This window comes from Canis lupus, chromosome 1, assembly GCF_011100685.1.
Source record: "Canis lupus familiaris isolate Mischka breed German Shepherd chromosome 1, alternate assembly UU_Cfam_GSD_1.0, whole genome shotgun sequence".
Classification (NCBI taxonomy): Eukaryota; Metazoa; Chordata; class Mammalia; order Carnivora; family Canidae; genus Canis; species Canis lupus.
In genome coordinates, this window is record NC_049222.1 from 57,447,521 (window position 1) to 57,459,830 (window position 12,310).

Below are 12,310 nucleotides of genomic sequence, written 5' to 3' on the forward strand. Positions count from 1 at the left end.
AGGCCCAGCAGCAGCACCAGCAGCAGCACCAGCAGCGACAGCGAGGCCCGTCAGCACCACCAGCACCAGCAGCACCAACAGCACCAGCAGCACCACCAGCAGCACCACCAGCAGCACCACCAGCACCAGCAGCACCACCAGCACCAGCAGCACCACCAGCAGCACCAGCAGCACCAGCAGCACCACCTGCACCAGCAGCACCAGCAGCACCAGCAGCAGCACCAGCAGCTGCAGCACCAGCAGCAGCGGCGGCGGCGGCGAGGCCCGAGCCCGGCGCCCCATGGAGAAGCTGCAGACGGTGCTCGACCTGCAGCTCAAGCAGCACAGGGCGCTGGGCTACGGCCTGGTGAGCCTCCTGACGGCGGGCGGGGAGCGCCTGTTCTCCGCCGCCGTGTTCCAGTGTCCCTGCAGCGCCGCCTGGAACCTGCCCTACGGCCTGGTCTTCCTGCTGGTGCCCGCGCTCGCCCTCTTCCTGCTGGGCTACGTGCTGAACGCGCGCACCTGGCGCCTGCTCACCGGCTGCTGCGCGCGCAGCTCGCGCTCCCGCGCCCGGGGCTGCGGCGCGGGGCTGCGGGGCGCCGTGGTGTGCGCGCAGCTGGGCGCCTCGGCCGCGGTGGCGCCGCTCACCTGGGTGGCCGTGGCGCTGCTCGGCGGCGCCTTCTACGAGTGCGCGGCCGCCGGGAGCGCGCCCCTGGCGCGGCGCATGTGCCGGGGCCGCGCCCCCGCCTGCGAGGCCCAGCTGCCGCTCGCGCCCTGCCTGCCCGCGCAGGGCCCCGACGCGCAGGGCCTCCTCAGGGAGCTCAAGGCGCAGTCGCAGGTGAGGCGCGGGCGGGGGCCGGGGCCGGGGGGGGGGTAAGGGGCGCAGCCTGCACCGACCCGGGGGCGCGGGGCGCGGGGCGCGGGGGCGGCCAACCAGAGCGGCGAACGCCTCGGGAAAGGGAAGGAGAAGGAGGGAAGGCGCGCGCGGAGCTTCAGGCCCGCTCGGAGCCCGAGAGCCAGCCCCGTGGTTCTGTCCGGGTCGCGCTGCGTGTCCCGCTGCAAGCGAGCAGAGTTGCTGCAGCAAAATGGGTCGTCCTGGCCCTGAGGCCACCAGCCCGCACTCCTTCTGGGCACTCGCGGCTCCGAGAGCCTTGAAAACGAACGCTGGTTTCTTTGGCTTCGCCGAAATTCCGCGTTTGGGATTCTGGCGGGCAGATGGGCAGCCTCCTCCCCGGGCCCTGGACCCTGGACGTGACCTGGAAGGCGGCCCGTCCAGCAGTTGCATGGGGTACTTGCGAGGTTACCAACCCCTTCTTTCTCTTAAAAGACGAAGACCTAAAACTGTTGCTTGTTCGTCATAATCAACTGTGAGCAGTTCAGACTTTATGGAAGGATTTTTTTTAAGATTTTATTTATTTATTTATTTATTTATTTATTTATTTATTTATTTATTCATGAGAGACACAGGCAGAGGGAGAAGCAGGCTCCATGCAGGGAGCCCGCTGTGGGACTCGATCCCGGGTCTCCTGGGTCACGCCCTGGGCTGAAGGCAGGCCCTCAACCGCTGAGCCACCCCGGCTGCCCAGATTTTAAAACTTGTTTCTCAAAAAAATGTGACTAAATTGCTGTTTTGTTGTGTTTTCCGAAGGTGCTGGGCTGGATCCTGATAGCACTTGTCATCATCTTCCTTCTGATTTTTACGTCTGTCTCCCGATGCCTATCTCCAGTTAGTTTCCTGCAGCTGAAATTCTGGAAAATCTATTTGGAACAGGAGCAGCAGATCCTTAAAGCTCAGGCCACAGAGCATGCCATGGAACTGGCAAAAGAGAATGTTAAGTGTTTCTTTGAGTGCTTACACCCAGAGGAATGCAATACCCCCAGCATGAAAGACTGGCAGCAAATTTCATCTCTATATACTTTCAATCCGAAGGAGCAGTACTACAGCATGTTGCACAAATATGTCAACAGAAAAGAGAAGACTCATAGTATCATATCTAAAGAAGGAGATGCAGTGATTCCTGTTCTTGGCTTTGTAGATACACCTGGTATAAACATAAACACTGCTGCTGAGTTATGACCTTATTAATGAATACACAGAAAGTGCTTTTGAGTTATTGCTTCATTAAAAAGAAACGTTGGGGGATCCCTGGGTGGCGCAGCGGTTTGGCGCCTGCCTTTGGCCCAGGGCGCGATCCTGGAGACGCAGGATCGAATCCCACGTCGGGCTCCCGGTGCATGGAGCCTGCTTCTCCCTCTGCCTATGTCCCTGCCTCTCTTTCTCTCTCTGTGACTATCATAAATAAATAAAAAAAACTTAAAAAAAATAAAAATAAAAATTTATAAAAAAAAAAACGTTAGTATTGTCTGATTGCTTTTTTCCCCGATTTTTCAAATTGTGAAAACAATTTTTAATCAAATAAAAAATTATAACTTTACCTATTTATTATATTCATTATATTAAAAAAGGAAGCAAAGTCAAATGATTCACTCAAAGTGACAAACTGGAACTAGATCAGAAGTTTTTTAATCCCTGGTCTAGGGTCCTTTTCACTGAATAATAATGCTGTCAAATAAAAGACCTCAGTAAGCAAAATCTAAAAGAATGAATGAACTCCTGACCTTTCTTCTAGGTTATCTAATGTTAATTTCAAATTCACTTTCTTGCAGATAACACACTGTTTGGAACATTGAAATACCTCCTGCAAACAAAAAAGCAAAAATGAAAAATTATGAAAAGGAAAGTAAAATTTAAAAAATATGAAATGTGGAAAACTAGGATAATTGCGAGCAAAACTGTTGGTTTTCATTTGTAGAATCAGAGGGAAAATTTTAAAGCCGTTTATTACGGGAAATTTCAAATATGCACAGAAGTAGAGAGAACAATGTTATGAGCTTAGGTACATTCATTACACAGCTTCAACAGAGCCATGTACTCTGTGTCTACACAAATATTAATCATACTCTAAATGTGGTTCTGCAACTTTTCACATAAAATATCATTGTTCCGTGTCCATTTATAATAATTTCCCTCATAAGAAATTACGGCATAGTATTCTATTGATTTGTAAGATATGGTCCCTTTTTTGTTAAAAAAAATACGCATAGAAATATACATACACGTTCACAAAGTATATAAAGATATGCACCAAATTGTCAAATTTGGTCAATTCTCAAGACTAATAATGAGGCAAAGGATTTTTTTCTTTAAACCTCATGTGTTTTTGATCTTTGGATTTTTTTTTTTTTTTTTTTTTTTTGGTAATGAATGATAAATGTTAACTGTATAATTAGAAAAGATTAAAAAGAATCCTTAGAAGGGTGTAGGGCTCTACACTCAACAGGAGATTTTATGTGTCTCTCTTCATTTTGTTTTCACAAGTTTGTGGGATACCCGTGAAATATATCACTTACACTTACAAGTGAGGAATTGAAGGTTAGAGTGGTTACGTTACTAGGCCAAGATCATACAGTCACTGGGAGGCAGAACTAAATCTAGGGGACTGAGCCTCTCTGGATTGCGTGGTTCAAAGTGGCCACTTGGTGTTTTTATTACTGGGCCAGGTTTTTCTCATTTTAGTCCACATGCCCTCATGAGCAGAACAGATGTAGATGTCCTTAGTGACCCTTAATGTTTTTCATCTCATTCAGGAACTTGGTAACTGTTGATAGCTGAGACCACTTTGAATAAACACAGTGATATCTGGACACAGAAGTTATTTCAGGGTGGGAACATGGTCACCACTGTTTGGTAGGACACTCTACTCCTAGGAGCCTGGCCCCATACAGACCACAGTATGGGTTCACAAGCATTTCTACACTCTGTCGACCCTTGAACATTTGGGGCTTACCCACATAGTGGGGCTGAACCCCACATAGTCGAAAATCCATGTATAACTTTTGACTCCCACTCCCAAGCTTAACTCCTAATAGCCTATTGTTGATTGGAAGCAGTAATAACATAAACAGTTGATTAACATGTATTTTGTATGTTGTATGTATTATTTACTGTATTCTTACAGTAAAATAATCTAGAGAAAAGAAAATGTTGAGAAAATCTTAAGACAAAATATATGTACAGTATTGTACTGTATACAGAAAAATCCACGTAGAAGTGGACCCGTGTAAATCACATCTGTGTTGTTCAAGGTCCAGCTGTAGTTATTTGCTGGCTCACCAAATGATTCTTATAATAACCCTGGCTTTTTTTTTTTTAATAACCCTGGCTTTATGTTGCCCTAAAGGCTTAACCTTAGAAGAGATTCAGACATGGCACCTGCTAATAATATTTGCTGCGAAACAACCATATTGTTTTAAGAAATGATTCCACACAGTGTTGAGTTCAGCAAGATGAGACCATTTACAGAGCATAGTAAGATCAGGCATGGTCTCTTTTGCTCCATTCAAAACCATGGATAGAAATATCAATGCTCTACAAACTGACTAAAGAAGCAAGTCGAGGAAGCATCTGCAAAAAGAATTAGCCCCCTACACAAATGTGTCTGGCCAAAAAACATCTTGAAACCCCAACCGTAGGTTTCATAACACCAGGTGTTATGTAGAAACATATCTACCAGGTGGCCTATTGTAAAGAACTCTTCCTAAGATAAAAGATGGAGAAATGTTCCCTGAGTCAGCCCCAGCAGCCGCCACCATTGTCTATTTTGTCCATGGCAAACTCCCACTGAGCGCCTACCGTGTGTCAGACACTGGGTCTGCCCTGAAAGTAGGCTGTTGGTTGATTCTGTTTTGTCTCTTCCTCTTCATTGCCTCCTTACGCAATCTCTCTTGTGAACTGCAAAATAAGGACTGCGGAATTGATTATATTACATTCTCATCTAAGGAAAGAGAACTATATCAAAAAAAGGGATGTGGTCTGTCAAGATCCTTTGCCACAAGGAACAAAACATTAAAATCCTCCAAAGGAAATTTCTATAAGATTAGGCAATTTTTTGTCATTTAAAAATTGTGGGATATCCAGCCTAGAGAAGAGTATATGAAGTATTTGTGTGCATTTTAAAGAATAATTACACAGTAAACATCTATGTAACCACCCCCGAGGGGAAAGGAAGAGTACCTCTCCAGCAGCCCAGAAAACCCTGACCCTACCCAAGTGTCACTTTACAGTTTCAACTCTTTCTGCCTGAAATTGGGCGGTGTGTGTGTGTGTGTGATAATTTCCTTCCTTTTATTTATAGTTTTGCCACTTTTTTTGCATTCCTAAATTATTCATGGTTATTTTTGTCTATTGTTGAACTTTTTATGAATGAAAACATTCTCTAATCGATTCTCTAAGAATTACTTTATCCTCTTTTTTGTTTTTATTTGATGGATTCATCCATAGTATGTCTAGAATAACCTATTTATTTTGATTGGTGGATAGTATTCTACTACATGAATATAGCAAATCCAGTTATCCATTTAACTACTGATGGACATTCGGTTTGTTCTCAGTTTCTGGCTCTTATAAGCAACGCTGGAGTGAATCTTCATGTATTTGAATTCTGGTATACATGTGTAAGTGTTGCTTCAGAATGTGTTCCTGGAACAGATGGAAGCATGAGGGCATATACATATTCCAATTTGCTAGATAATATCACATGTTTGCCATAAGGGTTGTGCCAATTTACACTACTATGAGACTTCTCACTGCTTCTCGCTGACAACACTTGGTATTTCCAGTTGTTGACTGTTTGTCTCCCCGGTGAGTATGTAATGGTATTTCTCATTGTGTGCGTGCTTTTTAAAATCTCTTCAAAATTTATTTATTTGCGAGAGAGAAAGCAAGCGGGGGCAGGGGGAGGAGCAGATGGGCAGGGAAAGAAAGGGGAAAAGAATCTCAAGCAGACTCTGTGCTGAGTTTAGAGCACACAGGGCTTGATCTCAAGACCCTGAGATCCTGACCTGAGCCGAAATCAAGAGTCAGACTCTTTACTGACTGAAACACCTAGGCACCCCTCTCATTGTGGGTTTTTTTTTTTCTGTAATCCACTTTGAATTTATTTATTTATTTATTTATTATTTGTTATTTTTTAATTTTTTTTATTGAAGTTCGATTTGCCAACATATAATGTAATACCCAGTGCTCATCCCATCAAGTGCCCTCCTCACTGTGTTTTTTAACTCACATCTTCCTAACCATTAAAGCTTTATGGCATCTTTCCTTGGTTTACTAGTTGTTTGGATATCCTCTTATGAAAGGCCTATTTAAGCCTTTTGCCCATTTTATTTCTATTTGGGTTGTCTGTCTTTTTCTTATTGATTTATATTATTTCATTGTAATTCATCCATCTAGACTAACAGATATTCACTAAATGCTTACTTTGTTCTGGGCACGTTCTGTGTACTTGGGATACATCAGTAAACCAACAACAAAGACGCTGCTGACTTTGTGAAGCTGGCATTCTAAGGGGAGAGAGAGAGCATGAACAATAAGGATAGTAAATAGGCAAATAATTGAATGTAAGGAAGAAAAGAATATGGGGGGGGGGGTAGAAAAAGGAGAACATTAAAATGCTAGAGTTCTGAGAGCTGTTGTCTTCACTGAGCAGTTGCCTTTGAGCCAAGCCTTGAAGAGGTGAGGACTTAGTTGGTGTGGCCTAGGTAGTGAGCTAGGGGACAGAAGGAGGCCATGGGGTCTCTGGGCTACTGTAAGGACTTTGGTTTGGTTTTTACTGTAAATGAACTGAATAACCACACACATTCCATACAAAGCATAAATCAACTGATAACTGAGTTAGACCATTGGATACACTGAGATAATCAACAGAAAGCAAGAGCATGTTAATTAAAAAAAGAGGAAGTGATGCCCTCTTTTAGTCTACAGACAGCCACAGTCCTGGAGTTAGGGAAATGATGCCCAAGACCTAATGAAAGATGTTACTGTGGAATTAAATCAGATGAAAAGTATATGTGTATGTGTGTGTAGATCTGTGTGTGTGTGTGTGTGTGTGTGTGTGTGTGTGTGTGTGTGAGTGCTCTTATAATGCCGTGAGGACATTTTTGAAAGGTTTTTTCTTTTTCTTTTCTTTTTTTTTTAAATGGGAGAGTATTAACTTAAGGAAACTTGGTTTGATAGGTTATTTATAATGGAGATAAACGAGCTTCTATATTCAAAAGAACTTGTGTACTCAGAGATTGCTTTTAAAACTTTGAGGGTCATTACTTTTTTATACCATACACAAAAGCATATTCAAAATGGATGAAAGACCTAAATGCAAGACAGGACCTATAAAAATCCTAGAGGAGAACCTAGGCAGCAACCTCTTTGACCTCGGCCACAGCAACTTCTTACTAGGCATGTCTCAGGAGGCAAGGGAAACAAAAACAAAAATGAACTACTGGGACTTCATCAGGATAAAAAGCTTCTGCACAGTGAAGGAAACAATTAGCAAAACTAAAAGGCAGCCTACAGAATGGGAGAAGATATTTGCAAATGGCATGTCTGATAAAGGCCTACTATCCAGAATCTATAAGAACTCACCAAAATCAACACCCCAAAAATAAATAAAACAGTGAAGAAATGGGCAGAAGATATGAATAGACCCGTCTCCCAAGAAGACATACAGATAGCCAACAGACACATGAAAAAATGTTCAACATCACTTATTGTCAGGGAAATATAAATCAAAACCACAATGAGATATCACCTTACACTGGTCAGAATGGCAAAAAATAACAACTTAGGAAACAACAGATGTTGGCAAGGATGTGGAGAAAGGGGAGCCCTCTTGCATTGTTGATAGAAATGCAAACTGGTGCAGCCACCCTGGAAAACAGTATAGAAGTTTCCCAAAAAGTTAAAAATAGAGCTACTCTATGACCCAGCAATTGCACTCTAGGTATTTGCCCAAAGGATACAAAAATGCTGACTTGAAGGGTCACATGCACCCTCATATTTATAGCAGCATTAATAACAATAGCCAAGCGATGGAAAGAGCCCAAAATCTAACTGATGAGTGGATAAGGAAGATGTGGTATATAAATACAATGGAATATTTCTCAGCCATCAAAAGGAATGAAATCTTGCCATTTACCATGATGTGGATGGAACTAAAGTGTATTATGCTAAGCAAAATAAGTCAGTCAGGGGACACCTGGGCGGCTCAACTGGTTAAGTGTATGCCTTCAGCTCAGGTCATGATCCCAGGATCCTGGGATTGAGCCCCAAGTCAGGTTGCCTGTTCAGCAGGGAGGAAGGAGTCTGCTTCTCCTTCTCTCTCTGCCCCTCTCCTCTGCTCATGTCCTCTCTCTTTCAAATAAACGAATAAAATTTTTATTTAAAAAAAGAACTAAGTCAGCCAGAGAAAGACAAATATCATATGATTTCATTCATGTGTGGAATTTAAGAAACAGATGAATATAGGAGAAAGGAAGGAAAAAACTAAAATAAGATGAGAACAGAGAGGGAAACAAACCACAGGAGACTGTCAAGTATAGAGAACAAACTGTAAGTTCCTGAAGGGGAGGTTAGTGAGGGGATTGGATTGGCTGACTGAGGGATGGGCATTAAGGAGGACACTTGGGATGAGCACTGGGTGTTATATGTAAGTGACGAATCATTAAATTCTATTTCTGAAACCAATACTACACTATATGTTAATTAACTTGAAAATAATTTTAAAAATAAAAAATAAAATAAAATAGAGCCAATAGCATAATAATAGTGATAATTTTTGGATTTCATTAATTTTCAATTTAGGTTAAATAAGTTTTGAATTTGTCACATTTTTTAAATGTATTTATTTACTCTAGGAATTATTTTTTTTTGCAGTAGAATTTATGATATGGCTTTTATTTAGCTTGATATACATATATCCAGGTAAGATATATATATCTTATATATATATATATATATATGATTATATATCATTGTAAGATTTATATATATATATATAAAATTGTGTGTGTGTGTGTGTGTGTGTGTGTGTATACAATTTTGTTTCCAATCCAAATGATTACATGCATTTGATTTTGAAAGACTTGGAAAAATAATTTAGAAAAATAAAACTCTGTGGGTCACTTTAAAGTTATTCTCCTTGTCAAGTTTGGGGCCCCACTTAACCAAAAACCCCTCATGTTCACAATCAACTTCTTGATACATTCATTTTCAGTTGTTCAAGAAACATCCAAACGTATATTGAGAATACCAACTGAACGTGGGAGTCTTTATAATGCCATGATTAATAGCTCAGTCATTGAAAACAAAGTACTATAGACTGGGTGGGTTATAAACAACAGAAACATTTCTCACAGTTCTGGAGGCTGGGAAGTCCAAGATGAAGACACTATCAGGTTCAGCGTCTGGTCGGTGCCCACTTCCTGGTTCATAGATAGCTGTCTTCTCACATGGTATAAAGGACAAGGGAGCTCTTGGGGATCTCATCTGTAAGGACACCAACCCCATTCATGAGGATTCTGCCCTTATGATCTAATCACCTCCAAACTCCATCACACTCAGTGAATTGTGTTATTTGTGAGAACAAAGAACTTGGGGTACCACCATTTTTTTAAAGATTTATTTATTTATTTTAGAGAGAGAGAAAGGGAGGTCATGGCTTAGAAAGAGAGAAAGAGAATCTCAAGCAGACTCCCCTTTGAGCGTAGAGCCCAACATGGGGCTTGATTTCATGACCCTAAGATCATAACCTGAGCAGAAATCAGGAGTCATATGGTTAACCAACTGAGCCACTCAGGCATTGGGGCACCATCATTTTATAGCAAGTAGTCATCAAGACTGCTCTTTTCCAAGAGGGAAATTATTTCATCTTTCAAAGTTGCTTAAGCTGCAAATACACCCTGAGAAATGGCCTGGGTTAAAAGCAGTCAGAGCCTTGCATTCTTGGCATACTAGTGAGACATGTGAGAGCATGCACAATATCTTCTGACTTTCAAGACCTCTTTCAAATCACACTTCCTACTCAAAGCCTTCCCCAATGTCATCAGTCCATAGTGACTTCTTTCTCTGAACTCTTATGACTTCACCTCTCAAAGTCACTGTGGCACTTGATCGTATACCTCTTTGTATCATAACTGTGTTTTCTCAGCATGATTTTATGCCTTCTGAAGATTTTTAGAAAAGATTACCTTACAAATGCACAAAATAGTAAAAAAAACTAACAACAACAAATTTCAATAATTTCAAGTTTTCAATATTTTGAGATAAAACATATAAACTATGACAGATGTTTCTTAAAATTTTAAGAGACACAGTATATAACCATGTAATAAATCTGCACTTATCATTCTTGGACTTGAAAACCATGTGTTCACAAATCAGGTGATCTCTTATATTATTTGTTGGTCTTTGTGTATGGCACTGCATTTCTTAAGGACAGATTATAGAATAAGAAAAGCAATTGTATAAATATATTTTAATATTTTACTTATACATAGTAAAGAAAATTTAGAAGACGAATGCTTTTTATTGTTTTGTTATTTTTTTCATGGAGTACCCACTGGCAATTTGGGTTTTGATGTTCCACAGAACACAGTTTGGGAAACATTACCTCAGATAATCAGAGGCAGATGGAAAATCAACTGTTATTTGGCTTACTTTGCACAGTCTATCCAAAAATAGCAACTTGGATAAACTCAAGTCTGAGACATGGTCAAGCTGTGGGGCAACTTTTTTCAAATGTCCAAGCAAGTAGATGGATACAATCTGGATTTATTAAACCATACTTTATTTCACAGAGACCAGATCATCATGTGTTTAGGTATCTTTAAAGATACTTAAAAGCGCCTGGAGAGAGGGCAGTGCATAAAATCAAAAACAGATGTTTTGCCTCTCAAAAATCAAAACAGTCCGAACCCCTTTCTCAGCTTCCAGCTCCTCTGCTCAAGATTTCTTGATGAGATGACTGTTCCCATTCAATTCATATGCAATCGAAGAAGACTAACTTAAAATCAGTCCACATTCTTTAAGTCTGTTTGCCACTGTTCATACCAACAGAATCCCACAATTTTCCAGCCTCATAAGCACAGTTATCCCAGCTAGCAAACTGCCTCCCTCTCCTTGCAGATGCATGATGAAGCTTTCTCTATAAAAGTCATTCATTGTCTTAAAATCTAAACATTTATTCCAGATCCTCTATGTTCCCCCTCCAACTTGAGACTGAATAATTTACACTAAGACTTGGTCAAAGGATGATTGGTGGTGAAAGACAACTGAAAGAGGTACTTCTGGTTAAAACGGTTGGGCTGAGGCACGCCTGGGTGGCTCAGGATGGAGTGTCTGCCTTTGGCCCAGGGTGTGATCCTAGGGTCCTGAGATGAAGTCCCACATCAGGATCCCCACAGGGAACCTGCTTCTCCCTCTGCCTATGTCTCTGCCTCTCTCTGTGTGTCATGAATAAGTAAATAAATTCTTTTTTTTTTAAATTTTTATTTATTTATGATAGAGAGAGAGAGAGAGAGAGAGAAGAGGCAGAGAGAGAAGCAGGCTCCATGCACCGGGAGCCCGACGTGGGACTCGATCCCAGGTCTCCAGGATCGCGCCCTGGGCCAAAGGCAGGCGCCAAACCGCTGCGCCACCCAGGGATCCCAGTAAATAAATTCTTTAAAGGAAATTGTTGGTTTGAAAGTACATGTTCAACCACAATAAAACAAAGCAAAGGGATTTTTTTTTTTCACATCACAAAGCAAGTAGAGAAGAGGAGAAGAGAAAGCAAGACAATTTTTGGAATTTGGAAAGCAGATGGTAAATGATAATTTTTCTAATGGGCTTGAGAAATCTAAATCCCAAGACAGAACTGGAGAAAGATAAAAAATGATATGATTGTGCCATGAGACTTTTCTTTAAAAGCTCGGGAATCATTTTGTGTTTCAGGGCTCTTTGCAAGGGTACTTGGCACAAAGTTGTAGCAAAGCAGTAACCGCAGTTGCGTCGTTTCTGCCTTCAGCTTCAGGATGTTTCCCATGGCCAGAAAGGCTCAAAATCTTCCCGAGTTCAAAGCATTCCACAAACAATGGCAAGGCAGTCACCAGAAATGGGCACCTGATTTCCATGACAAATATGGTAATGCTGTATTAGCTAGTGGAGCCACTTTCTCTATTGCTGTATGGGCATATACAGCAACACAAATTGGGATAGAATGGAACCTGTCCCTGTTGGCAGAGTCACCCCTAAAGGAATGGAGGGATCAGTAATCCCAGCTGGTGTAATAATGAATTGTTTCAAAACCAACTCATAATTGATGCCAAGTGAAACACTGTGCACCCACTAAAATATGGCATGATTTAAGAAATAAAGTACATTTGAAACCTTCAAAAAAAAAAAAAGCTTAGCAATCAGCAGCACCAGTCTCCTCTGGAAATGCGGGTGGTATGGGGG

General features: G+C 41.6%; 1 protein-coding gene across 1 annotated transcript; it reads left to right on the forward strand.

Annotated features, from left to right (window-relative positions):
- Window positions 1-237: 237 nt before the first annotated feature.
- Window positions 238-2,325, forward strand: CALHM6 (calcium homeostasis modulator family member 6). The gene is made up of 2 exons (XM_038525603.1): window positions 238-817; window positions 1,628-2,325. The coding sequence occupies exons 1-2, from the start codon at window positions 281-283 to the stop codon at window positions 2,054-2,056; spliced, it is 966 nt and encodes a 321-aa protein (XP_038381531.1). The 5' UTR covers window positions 238-280; the 3' UTR covers window positions 2,057-2,325.
- Window positions 2,326-12,310: the final 9,985 nt, after the last annotated feature.